This window comes from Myotis yumanensis, unplaced genomic scaffold, assembly GCF_028538775.1.
Source record: "Myotis yumanensis isolate MYYU_CA2020_CCGP unplaced genomic scaffold, mMyoYum1.0.hap1 SCAF_6, whole genome shotgun sequence".
Lineage (NCBI taxonomy): Eukaryota > Metazoa > Chordata > Mammalia > Chiroptera > Vespertilionidae > Myotis > Myotis yumanensis.
In genome coordinates this window covers 76355643-76378989 of record NW_027223757.1, presented here as the reverse complement: position 1 = coordinate 76378989, position 23347 = coordinate 76355643, and the positions used below count along the sequence as shown (strand labels likewise).

The 23347-nt window shown below is 42.1% G+C and overlaps 3 protein-coding genes across 5 annotated transcripts in view; 1 reads left to right on the top strand and 2 right to left on the bottom strand.

Moving 5' to 3' along the window:
* CILK1 (ciliogenesis associated kinase 1) overlaps window positions 1-2063 on the bottom strand; it is a 32956-nt gene extending 30893 nt beyond the window's left edge. For both annotated transcript variants that reach the window (XM_070418411.1, XM_070418412.1), the window contains exons 1-2: window positions 1963-2063; window positions 854-908 (exon numbers count right to left, since the gene is read on the bottom strand). In XM_070418411.1, coding sequence (XP_070274512.1) covers window positions 854-908; window positions 1963-2063 — 156 coding nt within the window. The remainder of the gene's footprint in view (window positions 1-853; window positions 909-1962) is intronic.
* On the bottom strand, window positions 1963-22140 carry LOC139012435 (uncharacterized). Its single transcript, XM_070418414.1, has 2 exons — window positions 21938-22140; window positions 1963-2235 (listed from the first exon to the last, which is right to left on the bottom strand). The coding sequence occupies exon 2, from the start codon at window positions 2210-2212 to the stop codon at window positions 2093-2095; it is 120 nt and encodes a 39-aa protein (XP_070274515.1). The 5' UTR covers window positions 2213-2235; window positions 21938-22140; the 3' UTR covers window positions 1963-2092.
* On the top strand, window positions 10062-10422 carry LOC139013179 (PCNA-associated factor-like). Of its 2 annotated transcripts, XM_070419345.1 has the most exons (2): window positions 10062-10187; window positions 10342-10422. In XM_070419345.1, exons 1-2 carry the CDS (start codon window positions 10062-10064, stop codon window positions 10420-10422), a joined length of 207 nt encoding a protein of 68 aa, XP_070275446.1. The 2 variants fall into 2 exon arrangements, with proteins under 2 accessions (XP_070275446.1, XP_070275445.1); XM_070419344.1 differs by having other exon boundaries at window positions 10062-10397.
* Window positions 22141-23347: the final 1207 nt, after the last annotated feature.

The following is a 23347-nucleotide window of genomic DNA, read 5'->3' as shown; positions in this document are numbered from 1 at the left end:
AAAATCAATAAAATATATTTTTTCAAAAAAATGGATGAATGGACAAGCAAAATGGGGTACATCCATACCATTAAATATGATTCAGCCTTTAAAAAGAAGTAAATTCTACAGATGCTACAGCTGGATGAGCCTTGAAGACATTTATGCTAACCAAAAGAAGCCAGTCACAAAAAGATAAATACAGGCATACTTCGGAGATACTGAGGGTTTGGGTCTAAACCACCTCCATGTGCGAGTCCTGCCATGAAGTGAGTTAGAGGGTCTTCCCTTCAATTTGTACACAATGCAACATGTGTGACGCACAATCAGTGAAGCACAATAAAACGAGGTCTGCCTGTACTGTATGATTTCACTTACCTGAGGTATTAAGGGCAGTCAAATTCACAGAGACAGAAGGTAGAGGTCATGGGGAGTTACTTGCTGTTTAATAGGTACAAAGTTTGAGTTGTGCAAGATGAAGTGAGTTCTAGAGATAGATGGTGATGATGGTTGTAAAACAATATGAATGTACTTCATACTGTGTACACTTACAAATTGGTAAGATAGTAAATGTTATGTTATTTGTTTTTATCACAATTTGAGATAAAGAACATTAGTGGGAAACTATTGAAATCTGAATAAAGCTGTGATTAACTTAAAGAGTAATACACAAATAAATATACTCATTAATAGCAAAGCAATCTTCTATTTTGAGCTATTAACTGAATAATGTTAGCATCCCCACCCCTTTATTTTGGGCATCAGTGAAACAACTCAAAGAGAGTGAATATATCAACAACAACAAAATGTAAGCATATATAACACTATTTTAATCAACTATACAGAAATCATCCCCTATTGTATTAATACATACCTTAACCTCACGAAGGTTCATGCATTCCTCCCAGGAATAAAACTTCCTTTTCATTCTAAAAGAGAAGAAACAAATAGTATGCTTACTCCTAGTCACAGGCTAAACTTTCTTTTTCATGTTTTCATTCTGAAACTAATGAATAGTGCTTAAGATTGGTTTTGATTCCGATCAAATATTATACTATCCAAAACAGCATTTATTTTAAAACCTGGCTATCAATCCTACATCACCAATTTTCCCAGCAAAAGTGGTGCAGCGTAGCACAGGAGGCCTGGACTGCGTCTTGCTTTATCACTAGCTAGTTAACCTTGCCATGGAGGGGATCCCTCGTTCTTATTTTATCTAGACCAGAGTTGTCCAATAGAACTTTGTTTCCCTGGAAATGTTCTGTTTGTCCAGTATGGTCACCACTAGACAGACACATGTGGCTAGCGAGCACTTGGAATGTAGCTAGTGCAACACAGGAACTGAATTCTTAATTAAGTTTGTATTTCAATGTCACATATGATTACTGGCTTCCCTATTAGACAACACAGTTCTAGACACGCCAGTAAAAGGGTTGGCAAGTTATGTCTCACCCCAACTCCACCCCACCATATGTTTTTGTAAAGCCCATGAGTTAAGATGGCATTTATATTTTTTAATAGTTGGAAACAAAACAATCAAAAGAAGAAGAAGATTTTGTGACATGTGAAAATTATCTGAAATTCAAATGTCAGTTTCCATAAATGAAGTTTTATTGGAATACAACCACACTCATTCATATATATGGTCTATGACTGTGTTCACACTACAACAGCAGAGCTGAGTTGTGACGGGGGCCATATGGCCAGCAAAGCCTAAAATATTTACTGTCTGGCTCCTTACTGAACAAAGCTTGCCAATCCCTGCTATGGAGCCTGAGGCGAGGAAGAGAGGCCTATTAGCTAACCAGAAACCCAGGATGCAAGGGCATGTGTTCAACACCTCAGACGTGAGCATTCCAGAGTCGACAATCATCTACCCCGCAGAAATCAATGTCTAGGACCCTTCTCCATGCTTCCCGCGCACTCCCTTTTTGACAATGCGTAGCTGAGGATGCATTCATGAGAGTGAAGGATAACACTTACTTTTTAATAGCAATCAGCTCCCCAGACTCAATGCTTCTTCCCAGCAGGACGGAACCGTAGGTTCCATCCCCGAGCTGCTTGATCGTTGTGTACCTATTCATGGTGTGCCCGCGCAGGCCGGACGCTCATCTCAGAGCCGAGGTGGTTCAGTCCTGCAGCGGCAGCAGGCCTCCCCGGAGTGTAACCAGATTTTTCTGTGGCAGCACCCGCACAAGGTATTCAACAGAACGTGACTATCTCCCAAATACATATTTTCAAAGATCAGTCTTCTGCCTGTAGAGAAAAATCAGGGACACCCATAAATGCTATTGTATATTTTGAGATTGTGTATTTTTATAGCCTAAATCAGGAATCAGCAGACTATAACCCTCCCCCGCCAGCCCCGCCACCTGTTCTTTCTTTTTTTTAAAATTTATCTTTATTGTTCAAAGTATTACAGATGCCCCCCTTTTTTCCCATTGACCCCCACCACCCTGCACCCGCCACCTGTTCTAAATAAAGTTTTACTGAAACACAGTCCTGCCCACTCACTTGCATAGTCTCTGGCTGCTTTCATACTACAACAGCAGAGTTGAGTAGTTGTGACAAAGACTGACTGGCCTGCTTAGCCAAAAGTATTTATTTTCTGACCCTTTACAAAAAAAAGTTTGCCAAGCTGTGATCTAACTAATAGTCCTTTACAAGTCTTTGTAAAACTAAAGATAGCATTTTTTGGAAAGTGAATTTGTCACTGCCTCAAAAATGAATCTGCAATTCGAAGCTTTTCTGTTGACTAACCACTGTGGGCAAACCCTGCACGATAGCTACGGTCCATGAAAACTGCCGAGCTCATGCTAACTATACCGTGTTCTGTAATTCTGCTGCAGTTAACAATGCAAACATACAAAACCAAGAAATGCTAAAATGGAAGTTCTTCTGATAGAGAGCGTACTTGTGCTCCATGATGTGCTTGCGGCTAGGCAAAACAGTATTATTTTTACTACTAGACATTCAGAAGCTAAACAAGGAGCTAGTGATATTTTATGGAGGCTGTGCCCCTTTTAACATCATTCAGATTTTTATTTATTTATTTATCTTTAAAAATATATTTTTATTGATTTCAGAGAGGAAGGGAGAGGGAGAGAGAGATAGAATGAAAGATGTCAAAGTCCTTAATATTAAGAAGCTTTTCCTAGTATTTCACCTAAATTATTTGTGCTGCCATTTGAATTCTGTATACCCCTTTGTAAAAAAGAAATGTATTTATTTGTGTATTTATGTATGTATGTATGTATGTATGTATTTTAAGGGCTTTTCTTTTTTTAAAATATATATTTTTTATTAATTTCAGAGAGGAAAGGAGAGGGAGAGAGGATAGAAACATCAATGATGACAGAGAATCACTGATCAGCTGCCTCCTACACACCTCAGTAGCCTGCAACCTGGGCATGTGCCCTCACTGGGAATCAAACCATGACCTCCTAGTTCATAGGTCGATGCTCAACCACTGAGCTGGCTGGGCAGTCCTGGGCAGTTTTTTTTTTTTCTTATTAAAAATGTTTTTTAGTTCTGTTTTCCTAATGCCATTAATTTTTTTCATTTATAAAATTGAAAGTCATTCAGTTTGCTTATAATAAAGAAAATATAGTACAGTAATAACATATGTGATTGTAATGCCTTTACATAAACATTAATAAAATGTAAATACATGAATAAGAACATTAAAAACATTTAATTAAATTAATTATCTGAAGAATCAACAGAGCAGAAAATATTGATTAGAAGTATGTGACATTCTGCATCTAAATCCAAATCCAGTCTGCAGCTCCTTCTTCCAGAAGAATTCTTTCCAATCACTAAGAAATTCACTTAGGCAAACATAACAGTAAAATTTGTTACAAACAAGGTTCTCTGATGGATGCATATATTAGTGGATAACAGTCTGAAGAGAAACAGGATTATTTGCATAGTTTCAAAGCATCTCTAAGATATTTATTAACGTCAAAGAAAAGGATCATAGCCCTATAGGGAAGAATCTGGCAGAAACCTCCTTATCCAAGTGATCAAGTTCAGTATCACCATTAATAAGACATATGTCTTCATGTACCCTGGGCATGATGCTCAGAACAGGCACAACATCACAGTACCACAGTGGTATTCTTGTAAATAATGCAGAATCTCAATCTATCCATGAGAAAACATCAGGCAAACCCAAAATGAGGGACATTCTACAAAAGACAGACCAATACTCTTCAAAAGTGTCAAGATATGCCCTAGCCGGTTTGGCTCAGTGGATGGAGCGACGGCCTGCGGACTTAGGGGTCCCGGGTTCGATTCCAGTCAGGGGCATGTGCCTTGGTTGCGGGCACATACCCAGTGGAGAGTGTGCAGGAGGCAGCTGATCGATGTTTCTCGCTCATCGATGTTTCTGGCTCTCTATCCCTCTCCCTTCCTCTCTGTAGAAAATCAATAAAATATATATTTTTTTAAAGTGTCAAGATCACAAAGGCAAAGACAGACTGAGGAACTGTCACAGATGGAAGACAGTTAAGGAGACACAACAACTAAACACAACATGAGATCGTGGATGGGACCCTGGAACAGAAAAAAAAGACATTAGTGGAAAAGTTGGGGAAATTTGAATAAGGTCTAGTTAAGTCAGTAGCCTTGTGCCAAATCCACCTTCCTGGTTCTGATCATCATTCTATGGTTATAGAAGATATTTTTTATTAAGGGAAGCTAGGTGAAGGGTTTCTAGGAACTTTCTGTCCTATTTTCGTAATGTTTCTGGAAGTCTAAAATTAGTTAAAAATTAAAAAGTAAATCCAGTCCATGTTCTTGCGAAGGCTGTGCATGACCTTGAGAAAACTTAAGAAATGTAAAGGTTAGGTCTGATTTCGCCATACTCTACCATTTAATTGAAAGAGACCAATCTTCCCAGCCCAGACTCCTTCCCCTTCCCCTGAGAACAGTGGTTGGCAAACTGCGGCTCACGAGCCACATGCAGCTCTTTGGCCCCTTGAGTGTGGCTCTTCCACAAAATACCGACTTCTGCGCATGGGCCACGAAGTTTCAATCGCACTGTACATGTGCACCAGCACGTGGTATTTTGTGGAAGAGCCACACTCAAGGGGCCAAAGAGCCGCATGTGGCTCGCGAGCCGCAGTTTGCCAACCACTGCGCCTAGAACCATTAAGGCCCGTGGTTAGAGGGCATTTTCCTTTCTTTGAAAGCTCTTCAGGATCAGACTCCTACAACTTCCTTCAGCAGCTCTTTACAGTGACATATTCCATCACTGATAAATATTTATAAAGCACCTCGTGTGTGACAGACCCCATGGTAACATCTGGGGATACAAAGACCAATACAATATGGTTTACTTTCTCAAAGATTTTAGAGTCTCATAGAAGGGGATAAGGGTGGTTGGGGGAAGGCGGGGCAGATATGTATTCATGAATATGCACTAAGATATGTCAAGCACACCTAGGGTCCCAGATGTGGGGAGGGAGAAAGGAGAGAGCCCCCTGACTTCCAGGAGGTAGTAAGGAGAGTCGTCATAAATGTCTGATTATTGAAAGAAAAAGAAAAGTAGGTAGTGTGTAAAGAACTGGGTTCTAGCACTCCAAGGAGCAGAAACGAAGGCACAGAGGCGTGAACCTGGGGTGGGGGGCAAGGGGAGAAGCTTGTACCTGGAAGGAGGTAACCCTGCAGTTTTGTTTGTGGACGGCCTCAGATGCCATTTTGAAAAACACAGGCTTTGGGTGCATCCTGTACTACAGGAGAAGAACACACCTGTAAAGGAGATTACTGGTCAATGGAAACAGTTGGAATATGGATGGTAGATTAAAAATACCGTAACTGTATTAAATTTACTGAAGTCCCCTGTGGTCCTGTAAGACCATATTCTTATTCTGAAAGAATATACCCTGAAAGATTTATAAGTAAAGGTCCATGATGTATGCAGTTTATTCTCAAGTGGGTAGAACAAAAATTGTGTGTGTGTATGTGTGTTGGTGTGTGTGTGTGTGTGTGTGTGTGTGTGTAGAGAGAGAGTGTGTATGTGCACAAGCATACAAATGGGGTAAAATGTTAACAACAGGTAAATCTGGGTAAAGGTAGTAAATGGATATTCTTTGTACTATTCTTATAACTGTATGTTTTAAATCATTCTAGATTAAACGTTGAAAAAATTATCCTCAAAGCATACAGGAATGGGTATCTTTAAAAACACACACATACATATCTTAAATATTTTATTTAATCCTAAAACATACAAATGTGGATTTACTTATTCAACCTCATATGAAGCTGTTCATAAGACAGAACACTATCATACATTGTGGCTCATCCACTTCATGATTGAAGCTGAGTCTGTCTGGGATTCAAGCTGTGTCTCAACAAAACACAGAAAGAACATTTGGGCCACAACATAAGCAATTTTGGACTCTGTTTATTTCCCCCTCTTTTTCATCTTTTCCTATTTATCTCCATCTATTTTTGATATGACAACATTATTTCTGTATCATTCAGTATTTCATTTCCCAACAAATTAAAATGCCCAAATCATTGTTACATGTTATCTTGCTTTAAAAAAAAAATCACTTGAACCTTGATTTGTTAAAAATCAGTTAACTACTAAATTATATGCTTCAGCCCTAGCCGGTTTGGCTCAGTGGATAAAGCGTTGGCCTACGGACTAAAGGGTCCCGGGTTCGATTCCATTCTGGTCAAGGGCGGGCTCGATCCCCAATGTGGGGCATGCAGGAGGCAGCCGATCAATGATTCGCTCTCATCATTGATGTTTCTCTCTCTCCCTCTCCCTTCCTTTTTGAAATCAATAAAAATATATTTAAAAATAAATAAATAAATAAATAAATTATATGCTTCATTAAAAAAAAAGTAGACGCTGACCTAGAAACAATGGGAAGTCAATTAAGGGTTGTTTGTTTTTTAACTAGAGAATAGCATGGTCAGATTTGCATTTTTTAATCCAATTAGTTAGAATATTTTTCTTCATAGCCAACCATAGCTTGCCTATTGTACTTTAAGCTAATTTCTTCATGCTTATTTTTTGTGGATATAAAGAATACATGAAATTAGTAATCAAATGTGAGTCCCTTGGCCTTTTCTTGCTTTAATTTCACAACCTTTCCTCACAGGACCTGTTTCCACTACTTTAATTACCTTTGGCGTTCATCTCTGAATCCTCACACACTTCTCCATCTCCTTGATGAACTGTGGTGACCAAAACTTAATGACTAGCTAACTACCAGAAGCATGTGGGCTCTTCCCCACTTTTTTTTTTTGCAATGGCATTATACTAATGAATCACATCTATTAACTATTAATCATAGATGCCTTTCTTTGATAATTAATGTCCTACTACTTCCTCATTCATTTAAACTGTATAATTGGGACAATGCTTTCCCTAGAGCAGGGGTAGTGAACCTTTTTCTGCCAAAGGCCATTTGGATATTTATAACATCATTCGTGGGCCATACAAAATTATCAACTTAAAAATAAGCCTGCTAGCCTGGCTGGTGTGGCTCAGCAGCTGACCAAGAGGTCACAGGTTCAATTCCTATGGGCTCAATCCCCAGTAGGGGGCATGCAGGAGGCAGCCAATTGATGATGTTTCTCTCTATCCCTTTCCCCTTCCTCTCTATCATTTTTAAAAAAATATATATCTTTATCGATTTCAGAGAGAAGAAGGGAGGGATAGAAACATCAATGATGAGAGAGAATCATTGATCAGCTGCCTCCTGCACACCCCCCACTGGGGATCGAGCCTGCAACCCAGGCATGTGCCTCTGACCGTAATCGAACCTGGGACCCTTCAGTCCACAAGCCAACGCTCTCTCCACTGAGCCAAACTAGCTAGGGCTCCATCTTTTTTTTTTTTAAGATAGAGCTGAGATTTTAAAAAAAAAATTAGTCTGCTATATTTAGTCAAATATTTAATTAATTCACCCCTAATGCCTTGGCAGGGGCAGACCAAATGATTTCATGGGCCTCACACGACCCATGGGTTGGACATTCTCCAGCCCTACCCTAGATGATCACTAAGAAAGCTATTTGTGAAAGCATTAAGAACTTTACTGAAATCGAGATAAAGTGGGTCATTCATTCAACACAAAGTCACCCTAACAATTCTTTCTTGTTACAGTTTTTCATATTATCATAGAACAAAACTCAATTACTCTGGCAAGATGTAACTCTCACCAAGGCATGGTAGCTGCTTTTTCATCTTGTTACTTCTGGTAATTGAGTAATGACCTTATAATGGATCAGACTAGTGTCTCTCCAGGCTGAGATGCTAAGCATTATGCAAGGCTTCGGGGGCACATTATGGATAAGATAAGGGCCCTTCCTTTACATAACTCACAATTGACATGTACATGAAAAATGTAGAAAGTGCTATGAGGACATGGTAGAGAGGACCACCAACTCTTGGTAGAAGGAGGTCTGGCAACCCTTCAGAGAAGTGGAAGGGCTGAGGTACTGAAGAATAATCAAGTTTCATTATATACAAGAGGGAAAGAAAGGAATTAAAAGTAAAGGAGACTTGGGAAGCTATGGTAATTGTTTCAAGTGTCCAAAGGGTTATCAGAGAGAAGGATGTAGGGCTCCAGAGAAGAGAATCATGACCACTGTCTGAGCTTTCTATTCTCTACTCCAGTGAATTGTTTCCTATCCTAAAAAAAAAAAAAAAAAAAAAAAAAAAAAAATGAAGTGGTATTATTCAAATTAGCATTAGACCAAGAAGTATAATCAATTCTGAGCATGTCCCAGCAGTAAGTGGTTAAATACATTTGAGATCAGTGGTGTTCAGTTATTCATCATTTTTATGGTGGCCTGAATGTGATGACTCATGTCATGATTTGAAAGTGAAGAACAAAACTCACTGCTGCTCAGGGAAAACAAGAGTGATGAACAATGCACTGGAAAAAAGAAGGAGACAGGGGTGGGGCCATTGCTGATCTACCCAATAGCAATGCTCCTCTCCTTGCTCAGTTTATAGAACCCTGATATTGTTCAGGATTCAATCTAATGAGGGCCGGTAACTACCTGCTATAGTCCTGATGCATGAACTCTGATCAGTCTAAGCCAAGCAAAGCAATTAGGAGTGAGGGTATGGCTCAGACTTAAGAGATGGAAAGGAAAGTGAACTGATGATTGAAGAGAAAAGCCTCTGAGAAGGAATCTATCTACTCCCTGATAAAGACAGTTGACAAAAACAATGCCCTGTGTTTCTGCCTTAAACATGATTATATAAAACTGTGATATTTAGGGCGCAGACAAAATTCTATAGGGGATGTGATAGAGATAGATCAATAGATCAATCATCTGTAGTTAGCATGCTTTGAAAACTGAAAGAGGTTAGCATAGTTGGAGACAAATTAGAAGAAGTAATTCTCTATTAACCCAAGGTTCAATTTTTCCATCCACCATTATCTGCTTCTATTTTGGAAGAACATACAACTACAAATCTATTATGGTGCAACAAGAAGGAGTGTCCAAAAGTGGCCCTGGGTACCAGGGTTGCCTGGACAACTAGCCAGCTGGGAAGGGGACTCTTTTATCCAGAGTTTATTAAAGCCCAGCTTCTCTTGGGTCTTGAAGGTCCCTACATGCTACGTGGATGGCTTTACCAGACAACTACTCTCTAAAGCTGACACCTAATCCCAGACTCTGAAAATCATCTGATTATGCCAACACTGCCTATTCAACAGAGCACCATAGTCCAGCACGGCTCTTCACGAAGATGGTGATGAATTGGGACATCCATGCCGCTCTTCCTTGTTTCCTTGATTTGAAAGTTTCCTCCCAAAGAACCTATTCCTATTATCAATGATATACATTCACGCTGTATGTCATTGATAATTATAACTTACCACAGATGACAACAGAGCTTAAGTTAAAGGAAATCAGAGAACCTCCCAAAGATTTTCATACAATCATCTGAAGACAGCAGTGGTTTTTATTTATTCAAAAGAATGTTTTCAGAATGAAATCAGAAGTATAAACTGGGCCCGGGAGATTAGTTTTCTTGTCCTTGTCCACTGAGACACCCTCCGTGGGAAAGTCAGTGGGTTGCTCTCATCTTCTCGTGTCTGAACATGGTGCGGACTAGAGCATACAGTTGCCTGGGCACCTACAGAAAAGTGGTGGCTGCCCGAGCCCCCAGGAAAGTGCTTGGTTCCTCCACCTCTGCCACTAACTTCACTTCACCTTCCTGGAGGAAAGCTGAAAATAAGTATGCAAGAGGGAATCCAGTTTGTGTGCGCCCAACTCCCAAAAGGCAAAAAGGAATTGGAGAATTCTTCAGACTGTCCCCTAAAGATTCTGATAAAGAGAATCGGATTCCTGAAGAGGTGGGAAGCAGTGGTTTAGGAAAAGGAAAGAGAAAAGTACATCCTTTGCCACCTGATGACACAGATGATGAAAAAAAATAGAACTTCCTTATTCATCCTTGACTAATGTCTCCTGTTTCCTCTGGTATCCTAGGATGTAAATTTGCATAAATGTATTTGTTCCAGTTAGCTTTGTTGAATAGGCATTTAATTAAAAATGAGGGTTACATTTAGTTATGCAAAAGTAACTAGTTATGATATTGGAATATTTATGAGCTAACTATGGTTACTTACCTTAGTATTCAATATAATGCAATTTTTTGGTTTCTTTTACCTGCTATTAAGCTTCTTGTTCTCGTTAAAAAGAAATCATTGCATGTTGTATACAACAAATCTGCTGTATTTGAGATTTGCTTAGATTTTTGTACTGCTGCCATTTTTATTGACATTAGATTTTTTTGGGATGGTGTCATATTTTTGTTCCTTTTATTTGATTTAAAAAGTAGAGTTGGATTTCCGTGCATTAAAAAAAATTAGTATTAATTAAACCACACCTATATTCTTTTTAAGAATGGGGGCCAATGTTGAAAAATTTTGATGGCTGTCTTCTCCTTAGAAAAATGTAAGGGTAATTTGATCCTGAGGGTTTCAAGTAGGAAGATTTCATAGACTACATTAAAAGAGAAGAAATTTCTTACACTATGCATTTGATTTGGTTTCATAAAATAGTACCCTCTGGAAACCAATAAAACATGAAAGGCAAATCATGCCATAAACCTAGAGCTATGTCTAAAGTTCTTAGAGCTACCTTTATATTTTTCAAGATAACAGGGGTATAAATGACGAGGTGGGTATAATATTACTTAGTAACAGTAATTCTTGCTTCCTCATCACATTTTTTTATTTTTGCTCACTGACAGCTGTTGTCAAAATTAACCATGTTTTAACAGATATGTTTTTCTGAAGTTTGTTTTTAATAAATGAATACTTATTTTCACAATTAAAAAAAAAAGAATGAAATCAGAAGTCTACACTTTCCCAATAAGCAACGGAATTCCTCTTTGAAGTATAGAGACTATTTCTCTACAATTATGCACAGTGAGCAAGCCTTCACAGCTGTGACTGAAATCTCTGAATATATTGGCATATGGAGATTCACACTGTGTGAACCGGGAGCTTGCAAACTGGCCGTCTGAGGCCTGGATTCAAAGCTAGGTTCTGAATCTGTATTTGAAACCACGAACTTCCATATAAAAATCCAGATTGGGGGCTTCTTTAGAAAAACCGAAGGGCTGACAACATGGGATCCTTAGCCTTGTGTGGTAACAAAAAGCTAGAAAAGGGTAGTCACCACCTCCTTAGACTGAGCATGGACTCTTCAGCTCATCACAGTCCCCATCCTTCCTACTGTCCCTAAAATGGTTTCTATATCAGTTCCTCAATTTTTTTTTTTTTTTAGTAACCATGTATTTTTGTACCTTCACAACCACTTGTTTTATTGAAAGGAAAACATCTCTGTTCCTATGCTGCTACTAAAAGTGACAAACTAAAAGGCAACCTGAAAAAAACCTCCTGTTTAAAGAAAAATTATCCTTTATTTAAAAGAGAAGAGCAATTTCTTACTGCCTAACCAGCACATAGCTAGCTTCCTGGGTCTTTTACATTTCCTCCTCTGCCCCCACAGCATTTGAATTTATAGCTCCTGGTATAAACAGTCAACACTGCCTGAGAAGTGAGTGGAATGTAGCAGCTCATCCACTGACTTGGGAATTAGCTGACATGCTAAGGGGCAGACCTTCTACATACCTCTCTGACTCCATACAATAACATAGATAAATCTCTCACTATAACTAATCCACACTTACCTTCCTAATATCCTCTATAATAAAAGGCTAATATGCAAATTGACCAAACGGCAGAATGACCAGTCACTATGATGTGCACTGACGACCAGGGGGCAGACGTTCAACTCAGGAGCGGGGAGTGGGCCTCAGCCGGCAGGCGTACATCCCCCAAGGGGTCCTGGACTGTGAGAGGGCGCAGGCCAGGCTAAGGGACCCACCCCCCCCACCCCCACTGCACAAATGTGCACCGGGCCTCTAGTATCAAATAAACCCAAAAGGTACTACTACTAATTTTAGTACTTACTATATGTACAGTACTATTGTAGTGCTTCTATATATTAATCTGCTTAATCCTTACAACTGTGCCTGGTAGGTACTATTATTGTTATTATCTGTATTTTACAGATAAGGACACTGAGGCATAAGCAACTTGCCCCTAGTACTATTAACATCATCCCCGCATTTTATAGATAAGGACATTGAGACACAAATTACTTGTCCAAAGTTATACAACTAATAAATGGTAGGATTGATATAGGAACCCAGGTTGACTGCACCAAACTCAAGGGAAAGGTTGCAAAAGATCCAAAGGTCATAAAATCTTTTGATGATCTGAGAATAAGAGGAATTAGAGGAAGTACTTTGTAGCTCAAAATCTAAATATGGAAACCAGTGATGTGGCCATGCTAGTTGGCCTCATTCTGCAAACAAACATCAGTGAACCCAGCGGGGACCTGGCCAGCAGCAGCAGCAGCAGCAGCAGCAGCAGCGGAGACAAAGTGATTGCAGACAAAGAGGGGCTGGTCCCAGTTTCCAGTTGGCACAGACCTCCTCTGACTCGGAGTGTCTCCTAGTCCGCAGGTTTACTTTCTGTGAAATTAGGGCATTGGACTTGATGCAGTTAAATGGTTTGCTCAAATGCTCTGTGGTTCTGTGACTAGTTCACAATCAAGCCAGAATTTGTCTAAGAAAAAAAAAATGGATCACTGGCCCTGGCCGGGTAGTTGGTTGGAGTGTCATCTGGAAACACCAAGGTTGCAGGTTTGCTCCCCAATCAGGGCACATGAAAGGGTCAGCCAATTAATGCACAGATGAGTGGAACAACAGGTCAATGTTTCTCTCTTTCTCAAATCAATAAGGGGGCGGGGAGGGGAAGAATCAGTTTCCACTTTTCCCATCACATGCACAAAATCTAGCAAAGAGAAGAGAGTGCCCCAGAGGGACCCTGTATGCTACATGACATTTCTTCTTCAGAGAGGGACAAGTACCTCTTGCCTCCACTGGGCCCCAAAGTTCAGAATCTGCAACAATCACCTCTTTGAAGCCTCCTGCCCCAACCTACACAGACACAGCTGATGGCTTTCTCAAGGCCCTGTCCCATCTCAAAGTCCCCACACCTTCCCAGTGGTCAGTGACATGCAGGCCCGCCCTCTGCATCAGCCAGGTCACTCACCACGCTTCCTTGGCCTCCACATTCTCACACCTCACACTTCACTTGCACACAGCAGTTACTCAGAGATTGTGTGAAAGGTCAAAATCTGGATGTTAGTCTTTGCTATCCATTTTCTATACCACCCCCGATGAGTATCTCAAAACTCTCAGTACTTCTATTTCTTCACGTGCAAAGTCACAATGAAATTGTTTGACCTGATCACAAATGTTCAGAATTCTGAAATGGGAAAATAGTAAACACTATAGAAAAGCTAAGACAGGCAGGCGGCCTGGGCCTTCCCACCACAATGCCGGAAGCACTGAATCTCAGGGTCTCTCAGAAAGGCCCCCTCCACACGGTCAGATCAGGTCTTTGGCCTTTGGGTAAGGCTGTACCCAGCTAACAAAGAAATACAAGTTGGTTTCACTTTCAAAGAGTTCTAGCCAAACTCTGAAATATAGTGATGGCTTTCCTGGCTGGGTGACATAGGGGGAAACCTTCCTGTGATGGAACAGCCCCAATTCCCTCCCCTCGGCTGCAGTCCTCAGTGGAGGCAAAGAGCATCTGCTCATGGCCAGCAGCTCGCATGGATGCCCTGCTCATTCACAGCCTGGACACCAGACACTGGGCACAGGGAAGCGGTAGTCGTTCTTTATTTTGGAATCCTGGTAGTCCCTGAACGAATGCCACAATTACTCATTTGTTAAGATCGAAGACAGAAAAGTGCATGCAACATGGGCTTCTCGAGAGCTGTGGTTTACCAGCCCACTGAACCCACTCAGATCCTATGAGGGTCTTGATTGTTTTACGCAGAAAAGATTCCATTGATTTCATCTGCCCTCATAGGAAAACTGGATTATGTGCAAAGTCATTCAGTGGCCCTTCTCCTGGCACTGTAGCCAGCACGTAATTAATTACACTTTGGATTCTAGGTTCACATGTGTCATTACTTGACACGAGGAAGTTAATACTGTTAATTTCTTTTTTAAAGGTACTAGAAATAGCACACGTGCGCATATGTTTCTCTCTGGAGCCCAATTCTTCTGCCTATATACATGTAGCAGAAATGTTCTTTAAGTATTTTGCCTCTTGGATGAATGCCTCTTCCGTTTCCAGAAACTGCTCCATGCCTTACCTCTCTCTCCGCCATCAACCCAGCTTCTGAAAATGAACTCCCCATGTCCCAGGGCCCTTAATCCCCTGAGCAGGGTCCATAACTTCCCATTGCTCCTCCTGCAATACCAAAGGGTACTCGTGCCTGAACCTGAAAAAAAGTCTTCAATCACATGTGGATTATTTCTAAACGAAGACCCATAATTCTATGTGGCTTTTGTGGACTGTAAAGAACTGAAGGGAGAGCAAAATGTTGAGGAGCTGGAAGAAGGATACCTTTACCCTGACTTGTATGAAACTGTGGATGAGCTGGGGTGACAGTCCTCATGCTTAACGAAGGCTGCCCAGGGTGGCAACAGTCCTAGTCCCAGCTGCTGACCTGATTGGCACCCCATGTTGTAAGGGTGGGCAAGGCAGGTTGTGGTGAAGATGGGGGAGTGAATGAGAACATATATAGAGGGTGGGGCAAAAGTAGGTTCATAGTTGTTTGTATAGAAAATAATACCATAATCAACAAATAACAATAATAAAAATCTGTGTTTCCCGTACTCACAACTGTAAGCCTACTTTCCCCCACCCTGTATTCAAGCGCTATGCAGACATTACAGCACCTTTAACTCAGGAGCCGATCTCATGTTAACGTAAGGTAACTCACCATCATGTCTAACAACAAACAAATCAACAAAATGTGTCAAGGAAGCAAAGACTTAATGTAAAAAATAATACAGCGCAGGGATATTTTCTGGGAAGGGCCAGTAAATATTTTAGGCTTTGAGGGCTATAAGTCTGTCACAACTACTCCACTCTGCAGTCCGAGACAAGACGGAAATAAATGGGCACGGCTGTATTCCAGGACAACTCTACGTACAAAATGGGCAGCAGGCAGGGTATGCCTGCAGGGCACAGTGTGTGGGCGCCTGGAACAGAGGTGACCCTGCAAGTAAGCAGAAACATTTTAGCCGTCTCCATAGAACCCTCATTTAACCCGAGGTTACAGTGTTACATGTGTGAACTGTGTTTATCCCTAGAATATAAGCAAGGTGAGGGCAGAAACTTTATATTCACAACTGTATCCCCAGCACCTAGATGAGTACCTGGCATACAGCTGGCACAAATCAGTACTCACAAGAAAGATTTGTTGAATGAATACATTAATGAATGAGCAACTGACAGGTTTGTAAATGGTCATTTTGCCTAGAGGTGATTTTCCTGTGTCACCAACCCCACTCCCACTGCCGTCCCACCCCCCTCACACCCTTCTTTGCAAAACTGGACAACTATATGGGGACTAGGATACAAAAATTATGAATCCTTCTAAAAGCTTTTACCCTAATGTAGGAAAACATGCTTTTTAACAGCTAAGATAACATGTGAGCATGTATATCTTACTTTTTCTCACTCGGGTTTGTCTGAGTTAAATGAATCTTTAATAAAGTCGCTTTCAAAGCAAAGGCAGTGTCCATGATCACAAAAGCATTAACTATTGTCTTTGGAGAACTACAAGTTCATGCAGACAGTAACTTTCATGCTAGTCAAATATGTAGCTGAGCACATTGGACCATAATACTTAATGGTTTCTGGGCCGTTATCTTTTATAGTAACCACGAGGGCCATCACATGTTATCAGCACTTCATCACAGGTTGTATTACACCTACAGAAAGATAAAAAATGACACATTGATCTTTCCACAAAAATATGTGGTTCTCAAGCTCTTGGCCATCACTATATGTTTATCAAGTAGCTACGAAGAGCCCCCAGTGTGGCAGAAAAGGCACCAAGTGAAACCTGTGGCTCTTCCATTAAGAAAAAAAACACAAAAAAAAAACGGAATTAGGATGACAAAGTTAAAATCTAGGGAACATTTAAAGTAAGTGTGGGAAGCCGCCTATTGTCTTCTCTAGCAGAGAGGTGTGGACAAGGATCCCGGAATGCTGGTGACCCTTGAGCCCTGGCAAAGGTCAGAGCTATGCACCAACTGTTTAGTCAGACAATGGTAGCTGAAGCAACTTCCTGACCAGATAGTCATGTAAATCCTTACTGATAAGACAGTCTGTCTAAGGGCTAGAGGTGTATCCCAAACTGAATAAAAGGATGGCAAGGCCTGAGCCCAAGAGGGTCCTCCCTCTTGCTTTGGGCTCCCACCCGGTCCCCCAATTTCCAAATTATTATTTCTTGTCTCGTCTCTGTCATTTGCGCGCAGCCCCTTCTCCAGAGCCTGAACCCTGAACCACGCGGGACGTGGGTCCTTCATAGGAAGGTAATATATAGCAATGCTAATTAGAATAGATTGAAAGCTGAGTTCACAGAACCTAAGTTCAACATGGGCACAGAAAATGTTGAGGAAACTTCTGACTGTAAAATTAGGTTTTCTTTTCCTGTAAGGGACCTTAATAATCATCCAACACCCTCACTTTATGGATGAGATCCAGAGACCCAATTAATAGGAATGGATTCCTTGTTATCTTCAGATAGCATATTTTTTAATGTCTGAATAAAAAGTGTTTATTTTTTTTCTTAATCCTCACTAAGCATGTTTTTATCGATCTTCTGAGAGGAAGGGTGGGAGAAAAAGAAACATCGATGTGAGAGAAAAACATCGATCAGTTGCCTCCTGTATGTGCACTAACTGTACCCTGACCAGGGGATCAGACCCACAACCTATGTATGTGCCCTGACCAGGAAACGAACCCACAACCTTTTGGTATATAGGATGATGCTCCAAGCAATTGAGCTACCTGACCATGGCAAGAAATGTTTTAATAATCTATTAGAGATGTGTCAAATACTCCCCACTTGCCCTTTTGTAAAAAGTATATGAATGTACTAGAGGCCCAGTGCATGAAATTCGTGCACGGGTATGATCCCTAGGCCTGGCCTGCGATCAGGGCTATCTTCCCCAGCTGCCCGTAGCCGGCCCCGCCCCCCGCCGCCACCCACCCCCAGTTCCCCATTTGCAATCGGTTGATGGGTGCCTGACAGCCAGGGGAAGGGACTGAGAAGTCGGCTGTTTCTGCCTGCTTGCCGGCCCTGCCCCCACCACAGGTGGCCATCAGGCGATCGGAGCCTGCCAGCTGGAGAAAGGGACCAAGAGGTAGTCGGTACGCCTCATAGTGACTGGTCCAGTGATGGTTCTGCTGTTAGGGTCAATTTGCATATTATCCTTTTATTATGTAGGATTGCAAATTCGGAACCACATATTAAAAAGAGTTGCAGATCTGCTTTCTTCAAACTCTGAGACAATGTCACAAGTCAACGCACGCCAGCTGCACCAGCAAGTCTGACCACACTCTTTCCATGAAGGTTTCGACTTTCAAAGCACACACATTTACTCAATGAGCAAGGATGCTTCGGTTTCCTTGGAAGGAAATCAGGAACGGATTGAGTACCTTTCTAGGATCTGCTGAGTAGTGCCATTTTCCTACCTTCGGACAGCACCTCACTAGGTGCAGAGATTGAGGACAAATGCCCATACCGACTTCCTCATCTTCTCGGGAGGAACCTGAGCTGCTTCTTTAACTTCCTATTTGGCTGCAAGTAAAGGCATCTGATTCCTTCCTGCCGTAACGCGTTCTTAGCATTTTAATGTAATTTGCCCCAGAAAATGATTTGCTTCACTAAATTATTTTTACCAGGTGGTTTTGTAGAGCACGTGTCTTTATAAGGAAGTTAAAACTGTGTTTCAAAAGTCAGCACAGCCACAACCTAGGACAAGGTTACACTATCATCCCCAAACAATACGTGTGTAAGTTGTCCTGCACACACCTCTGTTTGCACATCAGCCACAAACACTGAGGCCCAGATAGGAGATTTCCGACACTCTAGTCAGAGGTCCTTCTCAGAATGCCACAGAATGCCGCGTTTGTCACGACTGCTGATGAGAGAATTTATAATTAAGTGAGATACTATTCACAGGCTGACAGATCAACATATACACGAAGGTCACTGTATCCAGAAATCTGCCAAGAAAGTGCTACGCAAGTAGTTCTGCCATAAACACATACACTCATACATACCCCACAAGCAGAAAAATAGAAGGACGTGTGAGGTAAAACTCCAACTCAGCAAGATCCTGCCAAATGAAATGGAGGAGCTTGCCTCAAGAGAAGCAGTTTAAAAAAAATTTTTTTTTAAGGCAGTAGTGTTCCTGGCAAGGTTCAGATGGAAAAACAGCAACAGATCCCAGAAGCAGAGCTCTAGCCAGGAATAACCTAAGCTCAAGCCATTTTAAGTAAGGGCAGGATAACACCGGCTAAGCTTCACTGCATGACTGCCCATGCTCTGGGCTTCCAGGCTGAGCCATGACTCGTGGTCTACTTACTACAAGTCAATCAACAAACATCGACCAAATATTTGTAACATGTTCAGGTCTCTGTGAGTCGGTGTCTGGGAATGAGCAGGTTTTTGTCAGGTACATGTCAGGCACTATTTAGGCCCCAAGCCATCTTCAACAACACAATCAGCCGGGGAAAGCATTTCCCCTAGTTTACATGTGAGAGGACGAATGCTGGGAGAATCCCACAGGGCCACATGCGTAATAAGTAGAGTCAGGCCCTGACCTCAATTCTGCCTGACTCCAAAGCCCACAATGCCACATTACCACGCATAAAATATGGGTCCTGGCCCCAAAGAGGCTTAAAATAGCCTAAGCCAATTAGAGGTCAATATGGCCAGTATAAGGAGGGCTAAAAAGACAACACACACATAAGTGTCTTAAGACTTCAAAGAAAGAGGAGAAAATTGAGTAGAGAAGGACATTATGAAAAAAGTAGGACTTGGGCTCCTTCACAGAGGATGGGTAAGATTTCAGACTTGCACAGGAGAGTGGGGAGAAGGGAGAAAGTTTCTAGGGACAGCCTGGCCCCTTTAGCAGGAGAGCAAGAAGACCAAACCCCACAGAGCGCAAAGATGTATGCTAAACTGAAAACAAGATTTAGGTGGGAGGGATGAAGCCTGATAAAGGCCTTGAAAAATTAGACAAATTATTTTAGAGAATAGAGAGGGACCGCAGGTGGGAAAGCTAGGAGCAGCATAAGGAAGTGATAGTTTAAAGGTTTAAAAAGTTTAGACAAACAAGGAATGCTGAAAATTCCAGAAAGGGGAGCATCTCATTCATTCGGCAAACATTTACTGAGGACTTACTAAGAGCCAGGCTTGGGAGGGTAACTAAGAGGCTGCTCCAGTCTGCAGGAGAGGAAAGGTGTGGTTCTGGATTAAAATACATTCTGTGTAACAGGTGGAGATGACTCATTGCTATGAAGGAGGAAGGAAATGAAGGAAAAGATCATTCCAAAGGTTCAATATTAACATGATTTCCACCTTTACCAGGAACCTCAAAAAGCAATGAGAATAAGACTAACAATGGACTTGGATGATGTTGAACTGTCAACAAATAACCACTCCCAAAGGGCCTTTTCTTTATCCTGGTAGCTCATTTACATATATAATCAGTAGTAGGAAAGTTCACTGAGAAAAACCATTTCTTTGTGACCAAATGCTGAGTTCCCTGGGTAAGAAAGACAGGCCTCGGCCTACTCAGATAGGCCCCATCAAACCTTCAAAACATCACTCCATCCATTTGTCAACTAATGGGTACTTACACAATGGAATATCATGCAGCAGTAAAAAAGAAGGATCTCTTACCCTTTGAGACAGCACGGAGGGACCTGGAGAGTATTATGCTAAGCAAAATAAGCCAGTCAGAGAAAGACAAGTATCACATGATCTCACTCATATGTGGAATCTAATGAACAAAATAAACTGATGAACATAAAAGATTCAGAGACATTTCAATGCAACAGACTGGCATATTTCAGAGGGAAGGTGGGTGGGGAAGAGATTAACCAATGAACATATATGCATATATGCATAACCCATGGACAGACAATAGTGCCAGGAAGACTTGGAGAAGGGGTGGCAGAGGAGGAGTTTAGTGTGTGTGTAGGGCGGGGTGGGGGGAAGAAGGACATCTGTAAGACTTTCAACAATAAAGATAAATTTTAAAAAATCCCTCCATCATCTAAAATTAAATGGGTCTCACTTAGAAACATGACTGCCCACTCCTGCCCAACCACCAGTTTTGACTTTGGAGATGGGGACAGAGCCAAGTGGAGAGGGGGAAATAAAAAGTGGGCAGGTCACTGGAGAGGGCTGGGCCTTAGGGGGAGGATATCCTTTTCCATAAAGAATCCCAGCACAGCTCTCATTTCTACACCCACTTCTTAGTGTTTTACAATGACTGGTCCTCAAATAGACAGGAAGGCCTTCAAGATTCTGTACCAAATCGTAGCGCTTTGTTCAGAAACTATTTCAAATGTGCATTTTTATGCATACATTAACTCCTAGCACAGCTAGGATATGGTTGAGACACAAATTCTTCTTAATTACTTATACGTTGACTACACAAATTTAAAGCTTATCTTAACTGTATATCCAGCAATAGTACAATTCACTATTGGGGCACATCCAGGAAGTCTGCTCATTGGAAAAGGTCAGAAATGAAAACCGTAGCTATCAAACTTCTATTGCTATAAAAAGTGGCCCAGGGCAAAATAAACCCACAGCTGCCAATACCTTTGAAAAATCCAGCCCTGAATGCAAAACCCAAGGTGGTATCCTCTCAGCACAGTCAAGCTTTCGCAAAAGCAGATCTTTATTTAGTTGTAAGTGGAAACGCATACTCTTTTCTTCGGAAGGATGCCTTAAACTACTTTTATATTTAAAAGTCAAAGCCCTCAATGCTAGTGACAAAGTCAAACTTTAGAAGGTGAATTGCAAAAGAAACTCCTGTTCTGGAAAATCCTTCAACATCCCTCGCATAACAGGTACTCCCATTGGTAAGAAAGAAATCAGAGCAGGAATGAAACCCCGTGAAAAATGGTTGCACACCAGTGTGTGAGGATTCTTGCTCAGACCCCTTGCGGGACAGCCAAAGGCCTAGTCAGGAAAATTCCAGAGCAAGTCCTCCACCTCCTACTACAGGGGCTTCAAATCGGGCACGAATCTCTCCCCCTCTTAAACACTGGAAGGTAAACACCCATCGAAATCTTCCCGACTCCGAGGAAATGGGAGTTTTCATGCCTCCAGGGAAGGGAGAGACCACATGACCGCGCAGAGAAACTACAGCCCATTCACCGCTCCCTCCCGCCCCGATCACTCAAGAGGCCACGGGGCAGGGGTCCTTCCGCAGCTCCGGTGCATCACCCCGAGTGACAGGTCGCCCGGCAGAAGCCCCTCGATCCCTGACCCCACTTACTGGCGCGGCGAACACAGGCGGGGGCCCGCCCCTGCGGTGAGCACAGGTCCTCGGGCGAGTGGGGCGCAGCAGCCCCTCGGGAACTGAGAATGGGGGCGATCCCTGCTAGGACAGGCCGAGGCGTCCGTGCAGGGACGCCCAGGAGGACCGGCGAGTCGCTCGGGCCGCGTGGCGCATGGCAGAGCAGCAGGAACCCGGCCGCTCTCCAGCCTCCAGCAGGAAAACAAACAAAAGGCAGGGAGGCTTCTAGCGAGGACGACGGGCCGCCTTCCCTGGGAAAAGTTACCCTGCAGCTCCCCTCGCTGGCCCTGCGCGTTCCTGCACCGCGAGCAGGGTGCCCGGGAGCTCAGAGCCGCCGCGCTCCGGTCCCCGCTGGGGGCCCGCCAGAGCCCGGGGCTCCCTGTGGCCCGCTGACCAGGAATGCGACCTCAGCTCCAAACGCACGCCTCCCTGCAGCTCGGCTGCACACGTATGGAGATGTAGGAATGGTGGCCGTGGATGCACATGCCGAGAACATTTCATTACAAGTCATCGTGAAAACATTGTTCCTGGTTTAAAAAAAATCGTAATTGAGGTTGCAAGACATGGTGAAGGAAATCAATGCCCCTGAATTGCACGCTCAAAATGGTTAAGATGGCAATTATGTTATACATTTTATGACCACAATGAAAATGTTTAAAATAAAGGCGCAACTGATGGCCTGTTGTATTCATTTGAACTGTAAGAGCAACTTTAGTCTGAAAGACTGAATTGTTACCCAGGTAGGAAACAGTTGTCTTCTGTAACTGGTTACTATACGAAATTTAACACTTAACACTTTTTAAGCACATTCACTTGTATTGTATATATTACCTTAAATCATTCATATAAGGACTAGCTCTGGAGCCCTTTGAAAAAAGAAATTGCTTCAAGGTCCTCCATTTAAATTTACATAATTGCCCAAGCCAATGGTTCTCCAACTATAGTTGGAGGCACCAGATTCACCTGGAGGTTTTGTTAAAACAAGTTTGCTGGGCCTTATCTATGCTCAGAATTCTGGTGCTGGTCAAGGGAACCACATTGCCCCAAGCAGCACTACTGTAATTCATAAAGCAGTAATCCCTTACACACTGGATCTGAGTTTAAATCCCCCAGCTCATCACTATATCAGTTTCCTCTCACTATTTTATTTTTAATTCGAAGAACTAAAGACAGATCGTTGGTTTGTTTTGTTTTTCCTAAAGAAGCTGTACAAGAGTACTGATTCCCCCTCTCCTCTTGCTCCTATTGGAGAAACCTACAAGACAGTCAAGCTTTCTTAGACTTCCTGTCCTAAGTGGGAAAGCGTCATCAGGCTATCTGGCAAATGTATAATAACATTTATCTACGTTTGTGTTTACCTATGCAACACACAAACCACATGGCAAATGA